The 23,642-nt window shown below is 39.3% G+C and overlaps 1 protein-coding gene across 1 annotated transcript in view; it reads left to right on the top strand.

Annotated features, from left to right (window-relative positions):
• The first annotated feature begins 18,185 nt into the window (after positions 1-18,185).
• The window catches only part of LOC122432421 (A disintegrin and metallopeptidase domain 3-like), a 68,068-nt gene continuing 62,611 nt past the window's right edge, over positions 18,186-23,642 (top strand). Inside the window, exons 1-3 of the mRNA XM_043454326.1 lie at positions 18,186-18,321; positions 18,793-18,875; positions 23,290-23,345. Of these exons, the coding sequence (XP_043310261.1) occupies positions 18,264-18,321; positions 18,793-18,875; positions 23,290-23,345 (197 nt within the window). The 5' untranslated portion in view covers positions 18,186-18,263. The remainder of the gene's footprint in view (positions 18,322-18,792; positions 18,876-23,289; positions 23,346-23,642) is intronic.

The following is a 23,642-nucleotide window of genomic DNA, read 5'->3' as shown; positions in this document are numbered from 1 at the left end:
CAAAGGCCAGTCTTTATCTAAAGAAGGTGATGTTATATATATGGTGGGACTGGAATGGAGTCCTCTATTATGAGCGCCTTCTGGAAAACCAAACTATTATTAATAATTTCAACATGTACCGCTCCCAATGGGGGTGTCCCAAGTGGTTCAGTGGTAAAGAATCTGTCAGTAATACAGGAGACAAAGGAGTCACAGTTTCAATCCCTGGGTCAAGAAGATTCACTGGAATAGGAAATGACAACCCACTCCAGTATATGTACCTGGAAATTCCATGAGCAGAGAAGCCTGGCAGGCTACATTCCATGGGGTTGCAAAGCGTCAGACACAACTGAGCGACTGAGTACACACGCACTGAAAGTGAAGTAGTTCAGTCGTGTCTGACTCTTTTTGCGACCCTGTGTACTGTAGCCTACCAGGCTCCTCCCTCCATGGGAATAATACTGGAAGAATTCATACATGGGAAGAATACATGGGAAGAATTCTTGCCTCCAGCAAGAATATAGGAGTCGGTTGCCATTTCCTTCTCCAGGGGATCTTCCTGACCCAGGGATCAAACCCTGGTCTCCCGAATTGCAGGCATACATGCACTACCCAATGAAATCAACTGAAAACAGCATTCAATGAAATAAGTCAACACAAAATGCATAATATTTCATTAGGACACCACAAGATTGCATGTTTGTTTGATGACAGGCAAAAACTTACAGCTTAGCTAGGAAGTTCTGATTCATCCACCCTATTCACCAGACATTGCACCTTCTGATCTCCATTTATTTCAGGCTTACAAAGTTTTGTCTATTGACTGCAATAGATACCTTTATGAGTATGACACAGCAATTTCTCTGCACAGCAGTCATGAATCATACTAATCAGGTCCTCCTAAATGGATGATATTTACACATCTAGTCAGTGGTGCCACCTTAAAAGTCAAGAATACTCAGTACTATGCAATTAGCTGTGGCAGTCTATGGACCTTCTATGATCCACATAATGTACAAGCAGCTACTTGGAACTGTAGCCAGTAAAATGTTCCACAAATGTGTATGCTTGAGCTTATCAAACTAAGAACTAACCTGGCTGTTTTTATGTTTTTTATGTATTTTGTTCTTCTGAGCATTTGTTCTCAATTCTCAGATGTGATATATGTGATAAACAAACAACTGCCTCTATTCCTAAAGTGTTTCAAGGTCACAAAGTGTTGCAAAATAGAAAAAGTACTGCCTGTCTAGAGGAAATCACAGGTAATTAGAGCCTTGCATTACAGTGCATTATAGTACTGAGGTTTAAACCAAAGAGGAGACCATTGTTCCCAGAGTGATTAACAAATCAGCAATAATTAAAATAATTTTTGACACTAGTGGCCTTTAGAAAATAGCACTAGGTACTATTTATGTACTGCTAGTATTTCTTGTTAGCAGTGAAAAACTTCCCTTCTGGAAATTAGCCAATTTCATTAGGCAAGACTTACAGCACACAACATTACTGTCTGCCCAACAATGATGTGTTATCTCAGGATTACACCAATTCTCCTAAAATGTGAAATATTACTGGATCTGTAGGTATTTTGCCAAAAGCACAATGCTTCTTTTAATGTTGAAATTATGTTCAAAAATTTGTTTTTAACTGGAAGATAATTGCTTCACATGTTTTGTTGGTTTCTGCCATACAACAAGGTGAATCAGCCAGAAGTACACATACACCTGCTCCCTCCGGAAACTCCATCCCACATCACCCCCCAGCCCCGTCACACCCCTCTAGGTCCTCATAGAGCACCAGGCTGCGCCCCCTGTGTTACATGACAACTTCCCACTAGCTATCTATTTAAAGTATGGTAGAGTAGATATGTCAAAGCTACTCTCAATCTGACCTATCCCGTCCTTCCCCCACTGTGTCCACAAGTCCATTTTCTTTTTTTTTTTTTTCATTTATTTTTATTAGTTGGAGGCTAATTACGTTACAATATTGTAGTGGTTTTTGTCATACATTGACATGAATCAGCCATGGATCTACACATATTCCCCATCCCGATCCCCCCTCCCACCCCCCTCTCCACCCGATCCCTCTGGGTCTTCCCAGTGCACCAGGCCTGAGCACTTGTCTCATGCATCCAATCTGGGCTGATGATCTGCTTCACCATAGGTAATATACATGTTTCTATGTCTGCATCTCTATTCCTACCTCATAAACAGTTTCATCAGTACCATTTTTCTAGATTCCTATATGATACCATACAATATTTGGTTTTCTCTTTCTCACTTCACTTTGTAGAACAGGCTCTACGTTCATGCACCTCAGTTAAACTGACTCAATCTGTTCTTTCTTACAGCTAATATTTCATTGTACACATGTACCACAACTTTTTCTTTTATCATTAATCTGTTGATCGACTGATGGACTGCTAGAGAAGCAGCTCATACAGCTCAGTATCAGAAGAACAAACAACCGAATCAAAAAATGGACACAAGACCTAAACAGGTGTCTCTCCAAAGAAGACATACAGATGGCCAACAAACACATAAAAGATGCCCAACATTGCGCATTATCATTAGAGAAACAAATCAAAACTACAATGAGGTATCACCTCACACCACCCAGAATGACCACCATCAAAAAAACTATAAACATACTGAGGAAATAAGAATTGAAAGAGGCACATGTACCCCAGTGTTCATTGCAGCACTGTTTATAATAGCAAGGACCTGGAAACAATCTAGATGTCCATCAGCAGATGAATGGATAAGAAACCTGTGGTACATATACACAATGGAATATTACTCAGCCATTAAAAAGAATATATTTAAATCAGTTCTAATGAGGTGGATGAACCTGGAGCCTATTACGCAGAGTGAAGTAAGCCAGAAAGAAAAACACCAATACAGTATACTAACTCATATATATGGAATTTAGAAAGATGGTAGCAATAACCCTCTATGTGAGACCGCAAAAGAGACACAGAAGTATTGAACAGTCTTTTGGACTCTGTGGGGGAGGGCGAGGACAGGATGATATGGGAGAATGGCACTGAAACGTGTAAATTATCATATGTGAAATGAATCTCCAGTCCAGGTTTGATGCATGATACAGGATGCTCGGGGCTGCTGCACTGGGATGACCCAGAGGGATGGGATGGGGAGGAAGGTGGGAGGGGAGTTCAGGATGGGGAACACATGTACACCCATGGTGCATTCAAGTCAATGTATGGCAAAACCAATACAGTGTTGTAAAGTAAAATAAATTAATTCTAAAAAAAAATTAAAAAATGATAAATTGTATTATAAAAAAATCTATAAACATTATATGCTGGACAGGATGTAGAGAACGGAAATCCTCTTATATTGTTGGCAGAAATGTAAATTGATATAGCCAATATGGAGAACATTATGGTGGGTCCTTAAAAATCTTGAACTAAAACTACCATATGACCCAGCATCCCATTACGGGGCATATACCCTGAGAAAACCTTAATTCAAAAAGACACATGTACCATAATGTTCATTGCAGCACTATTTACAATAGGACAAAATAACATTTTTATGATGGCCTGCAATTGAGAAAACTGATTGCTTTGCATTGCATGCCAGTTAAGCATGTATGACTAAAAGCAGATTCCACAATCCAAACAATCCAACTATCAGTTCAGTTCAGTTTCAGTTGTCTCTGAGACGTGTCCAATTCTTTGCGACCCCATGAACTGTAACACGCCAGACCTCCCTGTCCATCACCAACTCCCAGAGCCCACCCAAACCCATGTCCATCGAGTCAATGATGCCATCCAAACATCTCATCCTCTGTCGTCCCCTTCTCCTCCTGCCCTCAATCTTTCCCAGCATCAGGGTCTTTTCCAGTGAGTCAGCTCTTCACATCAGGTGGCCGAAGTATTGGAGTTTCAGCTTCAACATCAGTCCTTCCAATGAACACCCAGGGCTGATCTCCTTTAGGATGGACTGGTTGTATCTCCTTGCAGTTCAAGGGACTCCACACTGACTTACAAAACAAACATCTGCTTCAATGGGGTTAGGTGGAGGTCAGCCATAAGAATCATTGAAAGCAGTCTAGGATGAATGGGGGAAAACAGCCTGGCCACTGGGGAGTATATCTGATTAGGACCCCTTTCACCCACAGGTATCTCTGATCACTTACACCATTTATTTCATCCAATGGCCCTGAATTTTCTTTGATAGTCTCTGCTTCCTGGAACTGGGAACTAATGAATGTTATAGTTATCCCATGGTTTGGTGAAGAAAAGGGATGATTCCAACATTTCCATGAAATCATTCAATCCAACTGAGTGGGAAAACTTCAGCAAAGTTCCAGTATAAACAGTCTGGCCTCTGATGCTGGAAAATTCCACAAACAGGCGGTTGCTCACCCAGAAGAAACATAAATAGCCTACCTACTCTTTTACCTAAACTACTAGATCACCGAGGGTCCTCTCTGCACAATTTATCTCATGCTGAGAAAACTTAGTTTACTGAAGAATCCACATACACCTGAGCCTTCCAGCATATTGGTGATAAGTGCCTGATAGTTCATACAAGTGAATACAAATGAAATGACAGGAAAATGTGTCAAAGACTTGAAAAGACAATTCAGCCATTTTAAAACCCAAAGTAAGTAGGATATCCTCAATTCAGAGTTATATATACATGCATCCCTCATGACACAGCATGCTCACTTGTTGGTACACATGCGCTCTGGTGAAATGTAGGCACATGTGTAACAGGAGACATGTACAAGAGAAGTCATAAATAAATGAGTCTTAACAGTCAAAAACTGAAATAAACCTATGCTTTCACTGACAAATAATACATAAACTGGAATTTTCATAACACCAAAACTAAAAGCAATGAAAATAATTGGAATATAGCTACATTCAATAGTTGATAGACATTCCAAGTATGATACTTGGGGAAAGACCAAGTTACAAAATGATATAAATCATATGAATGCCAATTATATAAGAGTAGAACACAGCTAACCAAACTATATAAGGATGGGGGTAAAGGAAGTAAAACTGCAACTTTCATGACAAGAAAGTACTGAAGTGATACCTTTAAATTCTAAATGATGATTGGAAAAAGGAGGCATGTTATTGAGAGTGGATACACAAACTACTCCTTTGGCAGAAGTAAAGGTTGCTTTGACCTTAGTGCAAAGTATTCACATGCCTGCTAAGTTCATTAAATCTTCATCCGTATTTCCTGTATATATTTCATGTGTATTACATATCACAATGAAATGATGGAGTGATATAAATATTTGTGGGGAAACAAAAGTGGGCAGACTTTACTATATAGAGAACTGTGTTAGAATATATTTTAAACAATTATAAGGGAAATTATAATTTCCCTGAGCAAGACCTGCCTATGAGTGTTTGAGGGTCTCCTGACTGCTGGGGAGACATGGGTACTGGCAGCAGCTGTCCTAAGAGGGAAAAGCATAAGTCCTCTTGGGGGAGGTCGCCATTAGTCCCACCATAGAGCCAACAGTAGGGCGATCTGCAAGCTGGAGAACAGTTATACCAAAGAATTTCTTGCACTGTTGTGAAAGCTGTAGGCTCCACAACAGACCTTCCAACTTGGGGATCCAGCAAAAAAACTGGGAATCCCCAGGGAAGCTGACTTAGAAGGTCAGCAGGATTTGATTACAGAACTTCCACATGACTGGGGAAATTGAGACACTTGGAGGGCACAAGTGACTGAAATAGTAGAATTTAACTCAAATAACCATTATATTTACTATGGTGGGCAATAATTCCTAAGAAGAAATGGAGTAGCCATCATAGTCAATGAAGAGTTCAAAATACAGGACTTGGGTACAATTTGAAAAATGACAAAATCAATTCTGTTCATTTACAAGGCAAACCATTCAATATCACAGTAATCCAAGTCTATGCCCCAACCAGGAGTGCTGAAGAAGCTCAAGTTGAACAGTTCTATGAAGACCCACAAGGCTTTCATAGAACTAACACCCAAAAAAGTTGTCCTTTTCATTATAGGGGACTCGAATGCAAAAGCAGGAAGTCAAGAGATACCTGGATTAACAGAAAAATGTGGCCGTAGAGTACACAATGAAGCAGGGCAATGCTAACAGGGTTTTGCCAAGAGAATGCACTGGTCGTAGCAAACACCTCTTCCAACAACACAAGAAAAGACTCTACACATAGACATCACCAGATGGTCAACACTGAAATCAGACTGATTATATTCTTTGCAGCCAAAGATGGAGAAGATATACACAGTCAGCAAAAACAAGACTGGGAGCTGACTGTGGCTCAGATCATGAACTCCTTATTGCCAAATTCAGACTTAAATTGAAGAAAGCAGGGAAAACCACTAGACCATTCAGGTATGACCTAAATCAAATCCCTTATGGTTATACAGTGGAAGTGACAAATAAATTCAAGGGCTTAGATCTGATAGACAGAGTGCCAGAAGATAAATGGACAGAGGTTCATAACAATGTACAGGAGGTGGTGACCAAAACCATTCCCAAGAAAAAGAAATGCAGCAAGGCAAAATAGTTGCCTGAGGAGACCTTACAAATAGCTGAGAAAAGAGAAGCAAAAGGCAAAGGAAGAAAGGAAAGCTATACCCATCTAAATGCAGAGTTCCAAAGAATAGCAAGGAGAGATAAGAAAGCTTTCTTAAGTGAACAATGCAAAGAAATAGAGGAAAATAATAGAATGGGAAAGACTGGCGATCTCATCAAGAAAAGTAGAGATACCAAGGGAACATTTCATGCAGTGATGAACATAAGGACAGAAATTATATGAACCTAACAGAAGCAGAGGGAGAAGGCAATAGCACCCCACTCCAGTACTCTTGCCTGGAGAATCCCATGGATGGAGGAGCCTGGTAGACTGCAGTCCATGGGGTCGCTAAGAGTCAGACATGACTGAGCGACTTCAGTTTCAATTTTCACTTTCATGCATTGGAGAAGGAAATGGCGACCCACTCCAGTATTCTTGCCTGGAGAATCCCAGGGACAGAGGAGCCTGTTGGGCTGCCGTCTATGAGGTCACACAGAGTTGGACACGACTGACATGACTTAGCAGTAGCAACAGAAGCAGAAGGGTGTTAAGAAAAGGTGGCAGCAATACACAGGAGAACTACACAAAAAATAACTTCATGACCCAGATAACCACAATGCTGTGATCACTCACCTAGCACCAGACATCCTGCAGTGTGAAGTCAAGTGGGCCTTAAGAAGTATTACTATGCAAAAAGCTAGTGGAGATGATAGAATTTCAGCTGAGGAATTTCAAATCCTAAAAGAGGTTGTGGTGAGAGTGCTACACTCATTTCAGCAAATTTGGAAAACTCAGGAGTGGCCACAGGACTGGTAAAGGTCAGTTTTCATTCCAGTTCTAAAGAATGTTCAAACTACTGAACAATTGTGCACATTTCACATGCTAGCAAAGTAATGCTCAAAATCCTTCAAGCTAGGCTTCAACAGTATGTTACCCAGGAACTTCCAGGTGTACAAACTGATTATAGAAAAGGTAGAGGAACCAGAGATCAAATTGTCAACATCAGTTGGATCATAGAAAAAGAGAATTACAGAAAAACATCTACTTCTACTTCATTGACTATGTACACTAAAGCCTTTGAGTGTGTGGATCACAACAGACTGTGGAAAATTCTTAACCAATCACCTTAACTGTCTCTAGAGAAACCTGCATGCAGGACAAGAAGCAACAGTTAGAACTGGACATGAAACAATGGGCTGGTTCAAAATTGGGAAAGGAGTACATCAAGGCTGTATACTGTCACCCTATTTATTTACATGCAGACTACATTGTGTGAAATACCAGGCTAGGTGAATTATATGCCAGAATCAAGACTACCAGGAGAAATATCAACTACCTCTGATATGCAGATGATACTACCCTAATAGCAGAAAGAAAAGAGGAACTAAAGACCCTCTTGATGAGGGTGAAAGAGGTTGAGTGAAAAAACTGCCTTAACATGCAGCATTCAAAAACTAAGATCATGGCATCTGGTCCCATCACTTCATGGCAAACAGCTGGGGAAAAAATGAAAACAGTGACAAACTATTTTCTTGGACTCCAAAATCACTGCAGACAGTGACTGCAGCCATGAAATTCAAAGATGCTTGCTCCTTGGGAGAGAAGATATGACAAACCTAGGCAGCATGTTAAAAAGCAGATTATCACTTTGCCAACAAAAGTCCTTAAAATCAAAGCTATTGTTTTCCAGTAGTCATGTATGGATGTGAGAGTTGGACCATAAAGAAGGCTGAGCACTGAAGAAATGATGATTTCAAACTGTGGTGCTGGAGAAGTTTCTTGAGGGTCCCTTGGGTGGCAAGGACATCAAACCAGTCAATTCTAAAGGAAATCAACCCTGAATATTCATTGGAAGGACTGATCCTGAGGCTGAAGCTCCAATCATGTGAAGCCACATGATGCAAAGAGCTGACTCATTGGAAAAGTTTTGGAAAATATTTCCCTGATGCTGGGAAATATTGAGGGCAAGAGGAGAAGGGAGTGACAGAGGATGAGATGGTTGGATGGCATCACTGACTCAGTGGACATGAATGTGGCAAACTCTGGGAGATAGTGAATGATTGGGAAGGCTTGCATGCTGCAGTCCACAGGATCGCAAAGTCAGACACAAATTAAAGACTGAATAACAACAACAACAATGGTAAATAAGTTTATCCCATATAAAAGAGCTTCAAAATATATAAATGTAAATTGAGTAAATGATATTGAGAATTAGGCAAATCCAACTGTACAGCTGGAAGTATCCACATGATTCTCAAGTGCTGAGAGTTCAGAATAACAAAATTAGTTTAAAAAAAAATAAAAATGCAGAAGAGTTGAGTCATTAACTTTAAAATTATAATGTAGTCAGGCTATAGAGATGAAGAAGTGGACATTAGTATATATAACTCAATGATCCAATTCAAGTGATAATTATACTATTGTTGGAATTGGTGCTTCTGATACGAAAGGTAGGTAATGTTCACACAATAAGGAAAATTCACTTCTTTCACCAAGCTGCACTTACCCCATACTGAAATTCTTCAAATTCAGGATGAGTCAGTTATCACATACCATGTATCTCCCCATCTTAGCTATCTGATAAAATGGTGTAATATTTTTTTAAAAGTCCTCCCATTCATATAATATCTATGTAAGACTACATGATGAATACAAAAACAAATCTTTAGATGCTGTTAATGTTTCTCACTAACCTTCATTGTACCACAATCACATTGTTCTGGTGGCTCCAAAACTGAATTGCCACAAACTGCAGCTCTTAGTGGAACCACTTTTGAAATTGCTCGATTCTGAAGACATTCAAATTCAGGCTGAGACACTGTATGTTTAAATTCATCTATGCACCTGCAACTGCTAAAAAACTTTACACCATGGGAACATCTAAAATTACATTATATTTTTCCAATAAAAGGAATAAAATCAGTATCAAAGTTAACTCTCTTCAATAACATGCTATGAATTCTATAGAACTTCACTTAGAGAAGTGCAGAGTGCTTTATTTTTAATATAATTGGTAATAAAAGAACGGGCTTCCCTTGTGGCTCAGCTGGTAAAGAATCTGCCTGCAATCCCGGACACCTAGGTTCAATCTCTGGGATGTGAAAATCCCCTGGAGAAGGGAAAGGCTACCCACTCCAGTATTCTGGCCTGGAGAATTCCAAGAACTGTATATTCCATGGGGTCACAAATAGTAGGATAGGACTGAGCGACTTTCACTTTCAGTAATAAAAGAAAAAGTTCATTTCTATTGTAATTCAGTATAATAGACATCTAATAAGTAGAGGATGTTAAGGTTGCATGAATGAGAATATAAAACAATTCAGTGCTTGGCACATCAGTTCAGTTCAGTTCATTCTCTCAGTCATGTCCAACTCTTTGCAAACCCATGGACTGCAGCACGCCAGGCTTCCCTGTCCATCACCAACTCCCAGAGCTTGCCATGTGAGTCAGTGATGCCATCCAACCGTCTTATCCTCTGTTGTCCTCTTCTCCTCCTGCCTTCAGTCTTTCCCAGCATCCGGATCTTTTCAAACGAGTCAATTCTTCACATCAGGTGGCCAAAGTATTGGAGTTTCAGCTTCAGCATCAGTCCTTCCAATGAATATTCAGGACTGATTTCCTTTAGAATTGACTGGTTTGATTTCCTTGCAGTCCAAGGGACTCTCAAGGGTCTTCTCAAAGACTACAGTTCAAAAGCATCAATTCTTCAGCACTCAGCTTTCTTTATATGTCCAGCTCTCACATCTATACATGACTACTGGAAAAAACCATAGCTTTGACGAGGTGGACTTGGTCAGCAAAGTAAAAGCTGGCACATAAAAGCTATATTTAAGTATGTCTTGCTATATTATTTTCATTATCATTCACAACCCTATCATAATTATAATTATTATAAGAAGCACTAACAAATATTAAAAAAAATGAAACAAACCAGGAATAATATGGAAAACTGAAGGAATAAATGATGGTTTATTGTGTTAATTAAAAGCCAGAATTATTTGTACTTTGGTAAAACAATTAATTAAAATATTTAAACTCTTAGGAAATATAGAAAGTATAGACTCTAGATTCTTTTTATTTTGATATTTCCATATTTATAAGTGTACTGTTGAATGAGTTTTCTTTAAATTTGTAACAATCTCATACTTAGATCATAAGAAATACAAAGAACAAATTTTATTTCCTGAACCAGTTGAGTAAGTTGCCAATAGGATATCCTAATGACTCTAAATATTTTCACATAGAACTCTTAAATATAAATGAATTCTCTTAAAACTGGCCTTCACTAACAGGAAACAATGACACATTGTTAACATCTAATCATCTTTTCAGGTTCAAATTTCCCCTTCACCACAGTATTAGCACTTTAGAGCAAAAGGATCCACTCCAGAATCAACCACTGCATTTAGTTCTCCCATTTTCTTAGTTTCCTGGAGAAGAGAATGGCAAACCACTCCAGTATTCTTGCCTGGAAAATCCCATGGACAAAGGAGCCTGGCAGGATACAGTCCAAGGGGTTGCAAAGTCGGACACAACTGAGTTACTAACACTTCACTTCTCCTTAGTTTAGTTGTCTGCTTTTTTTGTTAAATTTCTGATATTGAAAAGTTTTTCTGACTACAGACTGATTATTTAGACACAAGTCCCTCAGTTTAGCTTTATGAAATGTTTCCCCATAGTTAGACTGAGGTTATGCATCTTGGCAACTGCATCACAGAAGTATTGCTGAGTCTGTCTGCTCCGTTGCGACCAAACAGGGGGCACATGCTTTTGACTTGTTATCTGTCTGATAAAAGTCACTTGGAACAGTTGATTAAGGTGTGTCTGCCAGTCTTCACTCTAACATTTCTTTCTTTCCTTATCATTTAATTACTTGTAGAGAAGTTTTATGTAAATATCTCATTTCTAATCTTATTTTCAATTCATAAATTTATGTGAATATGGACTCATATTACACTATGACACTGAATGGGTTATAATCCATTAAAGCATGACATATGACTTTCAAACTGTTTCAGATTTGCCCCTTCAAACTGCTTTAAGTCCCCGCGGCAAGTCTCCATAATTCTTTGAATACCTCCATATACTGAACAGCACAGATGTTCACAGCTCATGTGCGTTTTGTCTGTCTTAGCCCTGGAATCAGGTACATAATGTCTCCAATTTTGTTCTTCTTTCTCAAAATTGCTGTGGCATTCAGGGTCTTTTGCTATGGCTATTCAAGATGCATTCAAATTCAGGATTGCTTGTGAAAATCGTCAGGGGAATTTGGATAGGGATTATATTGAATCTCTACATTGATTTGGGTGATATAGACATTCATCAGCATTTCTTTCCATTTCCTTATGTATTCTTTAATTCCTTCCATCAATGTCTTGTATTTCTCAGCACAGATTTTTTTACCTTTGTGGCTTTTAAATTTACTTCTAGGTAGTTTAGTCTTTTTGATGCTATTATAAATGAGATGGCTTTCTTAATTTCTCCTCCTGATGGTGTGCTATTACTGTATAGAAACACAAGGTATTCTATACATTAATTTTGTGTCCTGTAAAGTCACTGAATTTGTTTACTACTGTTGACAGTTTTTAGTGGAGTCTTTAGCGATTCCTATGTGCAAAACCATGTCATTTGCAAACACTGACAATTTTATTCTTCCTTTCTGACTTAGATGTCTTTTATCTCTTTCTCCCCCCTAATTCTCTGGCTAACAGTCTCAATATGATTTTCAATAAAATGGCAAGAGTGGGCAATCTTGTCTTGTTTCCAGATGTTAGAGGGAAATCATCCATCTTTACACTACTTGTTGGTTTTCTTGTTTGTTTGTTTTGTTTTGTTTTATATATTTTTGTGATTTGGGGACACTGAGTGGCACGCAGAATCCCAGTCCCCCAACCTGGGATCAAACCCATGATGCCTATGGTTAAAGCTTGGAATCTTAACTACTGGACACCAGGGAAGTCCCTGCACTGTCCAATGTGATATTAGGTGTAGTTTGTCATATATAGTCATATTATATTGAAGTACATTTCTCCATATTTACTTGGTTAAGCATATTTATCATAAATGGATGCCATATTTTTTTCAAATGCTTTTTTTATATACCTATTGAGATGATCATATTATTTTTATCCTTTTGTAAATGGGGCATAACACATTGATTGAGTTACAGATGTTGACTCACTTTTGCATCCTTAGAATAAATCCCACTCTGTCATGGTATGTGATCATTTTAATGTGCTGTTGAATTTGGTTTGCTAATATTCTGTTGAGGACTTTTCCATCCAACTCAACTAGGGATATCAGACAATACTATTTCTCTTTTAGTGCTATCTTTGTCTGCTTTGCTATCAAGGTCATGCTGGCCTCATAAAATGTTGATTTAAAATGTTCCCTCCCCTTAAATTTTTTGGAAGTGTTTGAGAAGGATTAGTATGTATTGTATGTATTCTCCAGTTGTCCTGGATTTTTGGTTGTTGGAAGGTTTTTGATTCCTCATTCAGCTTTCTTACTAGTAATCAATCTGTTCAGCTTCTGTTTTTCTTTAAGTTTCAGTCTCACAGAGTTCTATGTTCTGATGAAATTATCCATTTCTCTTAGGTGTTCCAAATTGCTCATGAATAGTTTTTTTGTAGTATACTTTTATGATTCTTTGTTTTTTCTACGGTATTAGTTGCAACATATTCTCTTCCATTACTAGTTTTTAAAGTGTTGGCCCTCTCTTTTTTGGAGTAGTTCAGTCACTCTGTTTGGAGAGCTGAGCTAAGTATTTCTCAATCTTGTTTATTTTTTCAAAGAACAATTTATTGGCTTCATGGATTGTTTTCTACTACCTTTTTTGTCTCTGTTTCATTTATTTCCACTCTAATCTTTGGCATTGCCTTTCATCTACTAATGTGGAGTTCATTTGGTCTTCTTTTTCTAGTTCCTAGAGGTACAAACTAAAGTTGTTTAATTTTGTTATTTTAGTTTTCTTGAAATAGTGGTTCATGACCATGAACTTCTACTTAGAACTCCTTTATCTACTTCCCATAAATTTTGGTATATTACATTTCCATTTCTTTTGCTCTCAAGGTATTTTTTTTTTTTTCATTTTCTTTGAAAATCTTGTTGAAACATGAATGTTCAGTAGTACCTTGCTTAGTCTCCACACATTTTTGACTTTTCAAGTTTTCTTGTCTAGGTATATGCTGTTGTAAAATATGTGTGATATGGTTTCCAACTTCTCCAATTGGTTGAGACTTATTTTGTGGCCTAATATATAATTCATCCAGAATAATGCTCCACACGCACTTGAGAAGAATGTGAGTTCTATTTCTTTTAGGTGGAATGTTCTATAAATATGTGTCAATCAGGCCTAGGGCTTCATTTAAAGCCAGTGTATCTTTGTTGATTTTCTGCCTGGAAGATCTATCCAAATGAAGTACCTAGGTACTTAAAGTTTCCTAGTATTATTGCATTACTGTATGTTTCTGCTTTTATTTCTATCACTATTTGCTTTATATATTTAGGTGTTCCTATGTTGAGTACTATCTGAGCCACCAGGGAAGCCCTGCAGACTCAGGCAGCTTCCTTGTGGCTCAGATGGTAAAGAATCTGCCTGCAATGCAGGAGACCCTGGTTCGATCCCTGGGTCAGGAAGCTCCAGTGAAGAAGGGAATGGCAACCCACTCCAGTACTCTTGACTAGAGAATTCCATGGACAGACCATGGGGTCACAAAGAGTTGGACATGACTGAGCGACTAACCCATGTTGAGTACGTATATATTTATAAATGTTGTTTCTTCCTAATGAATTGTCCCCTATATCAATAAGCAATACCTCTCTTTGTCTCTAAATATAGTACTTGTTTTAAAGTCAATTTTTCTGATATAAGTACAGCTACCCTAGCTTTCTTTTCATTTCCATTTATGTGGTATAACTTTTGCCATCCCTTCAACTTTTACTCTCTGTGTCCTTATATCTGAAGGGAGTCACTTGTAGACAGGAGAGTGATGGGTCTTGCTTTTCACCCATCATCCATTCTGTCTTTTGATTGACAAAGTTGGTCCATTTGCTTTAAAAATAATTATTGATAGGTACAGGTGTACTCTCATAGTGTTTCTTTTTTTTTTTTCCTGGCTGTTTTGTAATTCTTATATTGTTTTCCTCTTTTGCTCTTTTTCTGCATTCCTTTTTGGTTCACTTCAGACATGTCCTTCCTTTTTGTCTTCTGCGCATCCACTTTTCTGGTTTTGGTTTGTTTTGTATTTGCTGTATGGTTACCATGAGGTTTGCATATAGAAACATATATCTCTAACAGTCTATTTCAATTGGATAACTGATGTTTGAATATATTGTAAAACTCAAGTTAGAAAATATTTACCCTCTTCAAAATGTTTTATGCTCTTATGTTGTATATACCTTATCATATTGTAATAGTTATTATTTTCCTTACTTTTGACTTTTAAGCATACCACCTTTATGTTTAATGGACTAATTTAAACATTCAACTAATCTGAATTTTAGAATATATTTACCTTTACCATAGAGACTTATACTTCATATGTTTTCCTAAAGAACTCCATTTATTATTTGTTATAAGGCTGGACTAGTGGTGATAAACTCCTTTTGACTGTGCTTGTCTTTAAAATTCTTATCTCTCCTTCAATTCTGAACAACAAATTTGCCAGGTATAGTAGTCATTTTCTTTCAACATTTCAACCTATCACACAAACCTACTGGCCTGCAATGTGGCTGCTGAAAGTGCTGCTCATGTTTTCATGGGAGACCCTTGTATGTAACAAGACTTCCCTGGTGGCTCAGACAGTAAAGCATCTGCCTGCGATATGGCAGACCAGGGTTCGATCCATGGGTGGGGAAGATCCTCTGGAGAAGGAAATGGCAACCTACTCCAGTACTCTTGCCTGGAAAATCCCATGGGAGGGGCCTGGTAGGCTACAGTCTGTGGGGCCACAAAGAATCGGACACGACTGAACAACTGAACTGAACTGATGGCTGAGTAATATTCCATCGTATAAATATACCACTTCTTCTTTATCCATTCATCTCTCAATGGGCATTTAGGTTGCTTCCATATCTTGAAAAGGCTGTCTTTTCTTCATTGTATGTTCTCATCTCTTTTGTCATAGATTAGTTCATCTTAGGTGTGTACAGTTTATCTCTTGGCATTCAATCTTGTTCCATTGACCTATATTTCTATTTTTGTGCCAGTACCTAACTGTTTTCATTACTGTAGCTTTGTATAGTCTGAACTCTGGGAGACTGATTCTTCTATCTCTATTTTTCTTTCTCAAGATTGCTTTGACTATTTGGGGTCTTTCATGCATCCATACAAATTAAAAGAAATTTATTACAGATATATGAAAAATGCCATTGGTGATTTGATAAGGATTGCATTGAATTTGTACATCGTCTTGGGTAGTATAGTCATTTTAACAATACTGATTCTTCCAATACAAGAACGTGATATATCTTTCCAAACATTTGTGTCATCTTCAATTTCTTTCATGAGTGTCATATAGTTTTCAGAGTACAGGTCTGTTTGTCTCCTTAGGTAGTTTATCCCAAGGTATTTTATTCTTTTTGACACAATGGTATATAAAATTGTTTCCTTAATTTCTGTTTCATTGTAGGTGTTTAGAAAAGCAAAGATTTCTGTGCATTTATTTTGTATCCTGGGACTCTACCAAATTCATCGATGTGCTCTAGTAATTTTCTAGTAGCATCTTTAGCATTCTCCATGTATAGTATTGGTATCTATCGTCATCTGAAAACGTACGTGTTCAGCTCAAATTCTAGGGATCCAGACTTTTATTTCCATAAATACTTTCAAGTCTGAATACTTTCTAGCCTATAAATACCTGAAACCAACAAAGCTTCAACCAGGCATATTATCTCCCAAATCTTGTACAAATCTGCCTCTCGTGAATGTTTGTCACGATCATTTCAGTTGCTTAGTCATTAGCAGTTTCAGAAATCTTCATGTTTCCCAGGTGTCTCAGAGGTAGAGAATCTGCCTGCCAATGCAGAAGACGCAGATGATGCAGGAGACACAGGTTCAAACCCCGGGTCAGGAAAATCCCCAAGAGAAGGAAATGGCAATCCACTCCTGTATTCTTGCCTGGAGAATTCCATGGACAGAGGAGCCTGGCTGGTTACAGTCCATAAGGGTAGCAAAGAGTGAGACACAACTCAATACACACACACGCAATTTTCGTATAAACTAGTTGACAAATCTGTTGTTTTTCTATACATAATGTAAGGGTAAAAAACCTATAAGATAAAAATATTGATCTTCTCTAGTACCAGAAATGAAGGAGGACTTCTATCTCCCAGACTCATGCAAACAGAAACTTCCTTTGCTTGGGTGTTTACTAAATGGTTTCAGTCATGTCTGACTCTTTGTGACCCTATGGATTGTATGTAACCTGCCAGTCTCCCCTGTCCATGCAAGAATACTGGAGTTGATTGCCATTTCCTCCTCCAGAGGATTTTCCCAACCCAGGATCTCACCAACAGCTCCAGAGACTCCTGCATTGGCAGCTAGGTTCTTTACCACTAGTGCTACCTGGGAAGCCCAAACTTCCTTTAAATATGTATAACTGCTAACTCTCTAGAAGGTGTATGCAACTCTTTTTGAGAATGAAGTGCAACCCTTGCCAGTTTCACAATCCAGGGATGTTTTTCTTAAGGGCTTGTAGTCATCTATTTCAATCATAGGCTTCCAAGTTGGTTCAGTGGTAAAGAATCCGTCTGCCAATGCAGGAGACCTGGGCTCCATCCCTGGGTCCCATAAAATGCTCTGGACTAGGAAATGGCAATCCACTCCAGTATACTTGCCAGGGAAATCCATGGACAGAGCAGCATAGGCTATAGTCCACGAAGTCCGATAAGAGTTCGAGGGAACTCAGAGACCAAATAAAATCCTGCCTCAGACCACACTTCACCCGCCTTCGAGCCTCAACCAGCCAAAACCTGTCCCACTCCTACCCCTAAATCTCCCTTCGCCGCTCCAGCCCTGCCCCTCCTCTCCGCCCTCCAACCCTGCCCCTCTCCAGCCCTACCCTCCAGCCCCGCCCCTTCTCTCTGCCCTCCAGCCCCGCCCCTTCTCTCTGACCTCTAGCCCAGTCCCTCTCCAGCCCCGCCCCTTCAATCTGCCCTCCAGCCCCGCCCCTCCTCTCCGCCCTCTAGCCCTGCCCTTCTCCAGCTCCACCCTCCAGCCCCGCCCCTCCTCTCCGCCCTTTAGCCCAGTCCCTCTCCAGCCCCCTCCTCGCCCTCCAGCCCTGCCCTCTCCAGCCCTACCAGCCCCTAGCCTACCCTCCAGCCCCGCCCCTTCTCCAGCCCTCCAGCCCCGCCCCTTCTCTCTGACCTCTAGCCCAGTCCCTCTCCAGCCCCGCCCCTTCAATCTGCCCTCCAGCCCCGCCCTCCTCTCCGCCCTCTAGCCCTGCCCTTCTCCAGCTCCACCCTCCAGCCCCGCCCCTCCTCTCCGCCCTTTAGCCCAGTCCCTCTCCAGCCCCGCCCCTTCAATATGCCCTCCAGCCCCGCCCCTCCTCTCCGCCCTTTAGCCCAGTCCCTCTCCAGCCCCGCCCCTTCAATCTGCCCTCTAGCCCCGCCCCTCAGCCCAGCCCAGCCCAGCCCCTCCCAGACCGCGCGCCCAATCCCCGCCGTGCTTGGCGAACAGCTCGAGCTACGTCCAGTCAACCGCCTTCCCTGAGGCAATGCCGGTCACGCAATGTTACCTCTCCTGCTAATCCTCACAGGGCTGGGCCGGCTGGCCTCAGCGGGCCATCGTAAGTGAGGACCCCGCCGGATAGGAGGGGGGCCCATCGTCTCAGTGTCCCTTGGCGTGGGGGTGGAGGGGTTGCCCTCCTGGCCCCAGAAGCCCAGGCCAGGCTGGGGGAGCCCGGGCGGGTCTGGTCGGAGTCCTGCCCAGTTTCAGACTTCTGCCAGGCCCGCTGGTCGGAGGTATCAGAGAAGGACTGGGATAGTTGTCCTTCACTCCCAGATGGGGACACAGGTCTTCTAGGGAGACGGGGTGAGGGTGGGGGTAGGGGAAGGATCCTGGATGGGGTCCAGGGGATATCTTCTTAAAACCCTACACAGTATGATATTGGGGGGGGGGGTGTGCGTGTGCGTGCACGTGCGCGGGTGCACGCGCACTGGGGCTTGTAAGATCCACAAGTGATGTGATAGGAGAGGACAAGTAAGAAAGGATGCGGTCATGCCCTGGGGAATGCTCACTCTTGTTTTCCTTACTGCAGACTCTGAAACATCACTTCTACAAATTACAGTGCCACGGAAGACTGAGAGAAACACCAAAGATGGCAGTATTTCAGAAACGCATGTAATTAACAAATCACTTTAAAATAAAAGAGTGTTTTATTTTTACTGGAGTGTAAGACCCAAATCGATGCATGCCTTCATGACACTGTGTGTTCTAAAGATTGTGTTCAAGAGACGTTTTGTCTGAGGAGAGCAAGTGCTTTCTTTTCATTTCTCAAGTAAATATAAGCCTTATGAAATAATTTTGAAATACAGATTCAAAGAGAAGAAATGCCTTGATTTCGTATTACACAAAAAGGAGTCTATGGTCTACTAAATTTTCTATTTAAATAGATCTCATATGTAAATGAGGCCATACAAATATTTAACTTGTAGCATGATTTTAAGATAACAGTATATAAATATCTTCATGCCTATATTTAACATGTATGTGTATATGTATATCTTTGCAAAAATAAAAGTAGTATTATTTTTGATAAAACATGATAAAGTGTGTCCCTTATGTACATTGTAAAATGAAATCTAGGCAGTGCAGAGACTTGTTAAGAAAGTGAACGGCTATCTCACTTTCTAAAGGCAGTAAATTTAAAGGAAGTTTTAAAGACATACATACACACACATAAAGTTTTAATGAGTGTGTATGAGAGTTGGAGTTGCCTTTTCCTTTTATGGGGAGAGTTAGGAGTTAATTTTATGATAATTACTAACAGCCCTGTCATTATTTTCCTTAACTATAGAGTATCTTATATGTAACATCATAAAATGTTTCAAACTTTAGATGGTTAAATAGTTTCATTTCTTTTCTTCCTTGGGGATGGTCTTGATCCCTGTGTCCTATACAATGGCACGAACCTCAAGGCACTCTATCAAATCTAGTCCCTTAAATCTATTTCTCGCTTCCACTGTGTAATCATAAGGGATTTGATTTCGGTCATACCTGAATGGTCTAGTGATTTCCCCCATTTCTTTCAATTTAAGTCTGAATTTGTAAATAAGCAGTTCACGATCTGAGCCACAGTCAGCTGACGGTCTTGTTTTTGCTGACTGTATAGAGCTTCTGCATCTTTGGTAGCAAAGAATATAATCAATCTGATTTCAGTGTTGACCATCTGGTGATGTCCATGTGTAGAGTCTTCTCTTGTGTTATTGGAAAAGGGTATTTGCTATGACCAGTACATTCTTTGCAAAACTCTATTAGCCTTTGCTGTGCTTCATTCCGTACTCCAAGGCCAAATTTGCCTGTTACTCCAGGTGTTTCTTGACTTCCTATCTTTGCATTCCAGTCCCCTATAATGAAAAGGACATCTTTTTTGGGTGTTAGTTTTAAAAGGTCTTGTAGGTCTTCATAGAACCATTCAAATTCAGCTTCTTCAGCTTCACTGGTCAGGGCATAGACTTGGATTACCGTGATATTGCTGATATTGTTTGCCGTGGAAACGAACAGAGATCAATGTGTCATTTTTGAGAGTGCATCCAAGTACTGCATTTCAGACTCTTTTGTTGACTATGATGGTTACTCCATTTCTTCTAAGGGATTCCTGCCCACAGTAGTAGATATAATGGCCTTCTGAATTAACGTCACCATTCCAGTCCATTTTAGTTTGCTGATTCCTAGAATGTTGATGTTCACTCTTGCCATCTCCTGTTTGACCAATTCCACTTTGCCTTGATTCATGGACCTAACATTCCAGGTTCCTATGCAATATTACACTTTACAGCATCGGACCTTCCTTCCATCACCAGTCACATCCACAACAGGATGTTGTTTTTGCTTTAGCTCCATCCCTTCATTCTTTCTGAAAAAGAAATGCAGAAAGGCAAAATGGCTGTCTAAGAAAGCCTTACAAATAGCTGTGAAAAGAAGAGAAGCGAAAAGCAAAGGAGAAGAGGAAAGATACAAGCATCTTAATGAAGAGTTCCAAAGAAATGAAAGGAGAGATAAGAAAGCCTTCTTCAGCGATCAATGCAAAGAAATAGAGGAAAACAATAGAATGGGAAAGACTAGAGATGTCTTCAAGAAAAGTAGAGATACAAAGGGATACAAAGAGATACAAAGATGGGCTCAATAAAGGACAGAAATGGTATGGACCTAACAGAAGCAGAAGATATTAAGAAGAGGTGGCAAGAATACACAGAACTGTACAAAAATGATCTTCATGACCCAGATAATTGCAATGGTGTGATCACTCACCTAGAGCCAGACATCCTGGAATGTGAAGTCAAGTGGGTCTTAGGAAGCACCACTATGAACAAAGCTGGTGGAGGTGATGGAATTCCAGTTGAGCTATTTCAAATTCTGAAAGATGATGCTGTGACAGTGCTGCACTGAATATGTCAACAAATTTGGAAAATTCAGCAAAGGCCACGGCACTGGAAAAGGTCAGTTTTCATTCCAATCCCAAAGAAAGGCAATGCAAAGAATGCTCAAACTACTGCACAGTTTCCCTCATCTCACACACTAGTAGATTAATGCTCAAAATTCTCCAAGACAGGCTTTAGCATTATGTGAACCATGAACTTCCAGATGTTCAAGCTGGTTTTAGAAAAGGCGGAGGAACAAAAAATCAAATTGCGAACATCCGTTGGATCACCGAAAAAGGAACAGAGTTCCAGAAAAGCATCTATTTCTGCTTTATTGACTATGCCAAAGCCTTTGACTGTGTGGATCACAATAAACTGGAAAATTCTGAAAGAGATGGGAACCAGACCACCTGACCTGCCTCTTGAGAAACCTGTATGCAGGTCAAGAAGCGACAGTTAGTACTGGACATGTAACAATGGTCTGGTTCCAAATAGGAAAAGGAGTAGGTCAAGGCGGTATATTGTCGCCCTGCTTGTTTAACTTATATGCAGAGTACATCATGAGAAACACTGGGCTGGATGAAGCACAGCTGGGATCAAGATTGCCAGGAGAAATATCAATAACCTCAGATATGCAGATGACACCACCCTTATGGCAGAAAGTGAAGAGGAACTAAAAAGCCTCTTGATGAAAGTGAAAGAGGAGAGTGAAAAAGTTGGCTTAAAGCTCAACATTCAGAAAACTAAACTCATGGCATCCGGTCCCATCACTTCATGGCAAATACATGGGGAAACAGTGGAAACAGTGGCTGACTTTGTTTCTTTGGGCTCCAAAATCACTGCAGATGGTGATTGCAGCCATGAAATTAAAGACGCTTACCCCTTGGAGTAAGTTATGACCAACCTAGACAGCATATTAAAAAGCATAGACATTACTTTGTCAACAAAGGTCCTTCTAGTCAAGGCTATAATTTTTTCAGTATTATGTATATGTGAGAAATGGACTATAAAGAAAGCTGAGCGCAGAAGACTTGATGCTTTTGAACTATGGTGTTGGAGAAAACTCTTGAGTATTTTAAATTTAAAAATATATTTGTACATGGTTCATGCATTGATGGAGAGGTCATAAACTGTAATCAATATTAAATAATAAACAATGAATGAGAATAAAAAATTGCAAAGAAAAACATGTATCATGCTCTCAAGTTTATATAATAGCATAATATACTCCTATCCACAAATAAATAAGTGACAGAAAATGGTTGGAAATTTAAAAATAGAAAAATATATATAACCTTAAAATTCTTAAAGATTCTCCTTAAATGAAGAGGTAGAATTAATGAAAAAATAAATAAACTGAAGTAGCTCAGATTCCCAATGTCAAAACTTGATTTCTAAGAAGAAGGTAAAACAGAACATTTGGTGAGACAGACTAAGGAAAATGAGAAGGAAGAGATGTACTGTTAGAAGTGAGACTCACACAAATGCAGAATGGTCAATAGAATCTGAATTCCAGATATCATCCTTTAGTAGAAGAACTGCCTTTTAGCTTTCTGAATAGTGCCTTTAGGTGAACATCAGATTTTAGTTTAATTTTGTTTTATCTTAGAAGGGAACTTGCTTTGTAGTCTTTAATTTTCCTTTTATTTTCTCTGGAAACTGTAAAATAAGGAACGATCAGAAAACTCAAATTTCTTCAAAGTTTACTCAACATTTCTAAATGTAATCATTTTAAGTGAAAATTTGTTTATGAGACTTTAATGCTAATAACTAATGCTCTCATTTTGCAGTAGATTTATAATCCTAGAGTTTATGTAACTTGGATTATGATTTATTCTGTCATATGTTCCAAGATTGAAAAAAGATAACTGTAATAGTACATCTCTGTAGAAGTGGAGATATACAGTTTGTTTTTGTTAATTTTAGTCTCTTAGACATTTCTGACTGTTTGGAGACTCCATGGACTGTGGCCTGCCCGGTTCCTCTGTCCATGTGATTTCACAGACAAGAAGACTGGAGTTGGTTGCCATTTCCTTTTCCAGTATATGTAATTTTGATACATGATATCATCCCTGTTTATATGAAAGAGTACATATTTTTTAAAATTAGGACTTTTGGCTTTCAGAGATTTGAAATATCTAATAATTACTTTTTCTCTGAATCCTTTGCTATAGGTCACCTATTCCATCCAAATTGCCAAGAAAACATACACTCTCCCACTTGAAAAACAGTAAGTGGACATTCTTCTTTTCATAGAGTTGTTTTCAGTTTCTTACGTTTTTAATGGCTTCCTATAACTGAGTCTACATTAAAGCCTAAACATTTAAAGGCATGAGTATTTTATTTAGCATGTTGTCTTCTTGTTAATTCATGTCAGATTAGACTTTTGAGTCATTATCATTAGATTTTAAGTCTAATATTCAGATTCAATGATAATGATATAAATATTGGAGCATATGAAATACATGAACATCATTTTATGTAACTCCTTACTTTTAATTACATTACAATTATAAATGAACTAATG

This window comes from Cervus canadensis, chromosome 31 (genome assembly GCF_019320065.1).
Source record: "Cervus canadensis isolate Bull #8, Minnesota chromosome 31, ASM1932006v1, whole genome shotgun sequence".
Lineage (NCBI taxonomy): Eukaryota > Metazoa > Chordata > Mammalia > Artiodactyla > Cervidae > Cervus > Cervus canadensis.
Note: the sequence above shows the minus strand (reverse complement) of the source record. Positions and strands in the feature narration are given on the sequence as shown.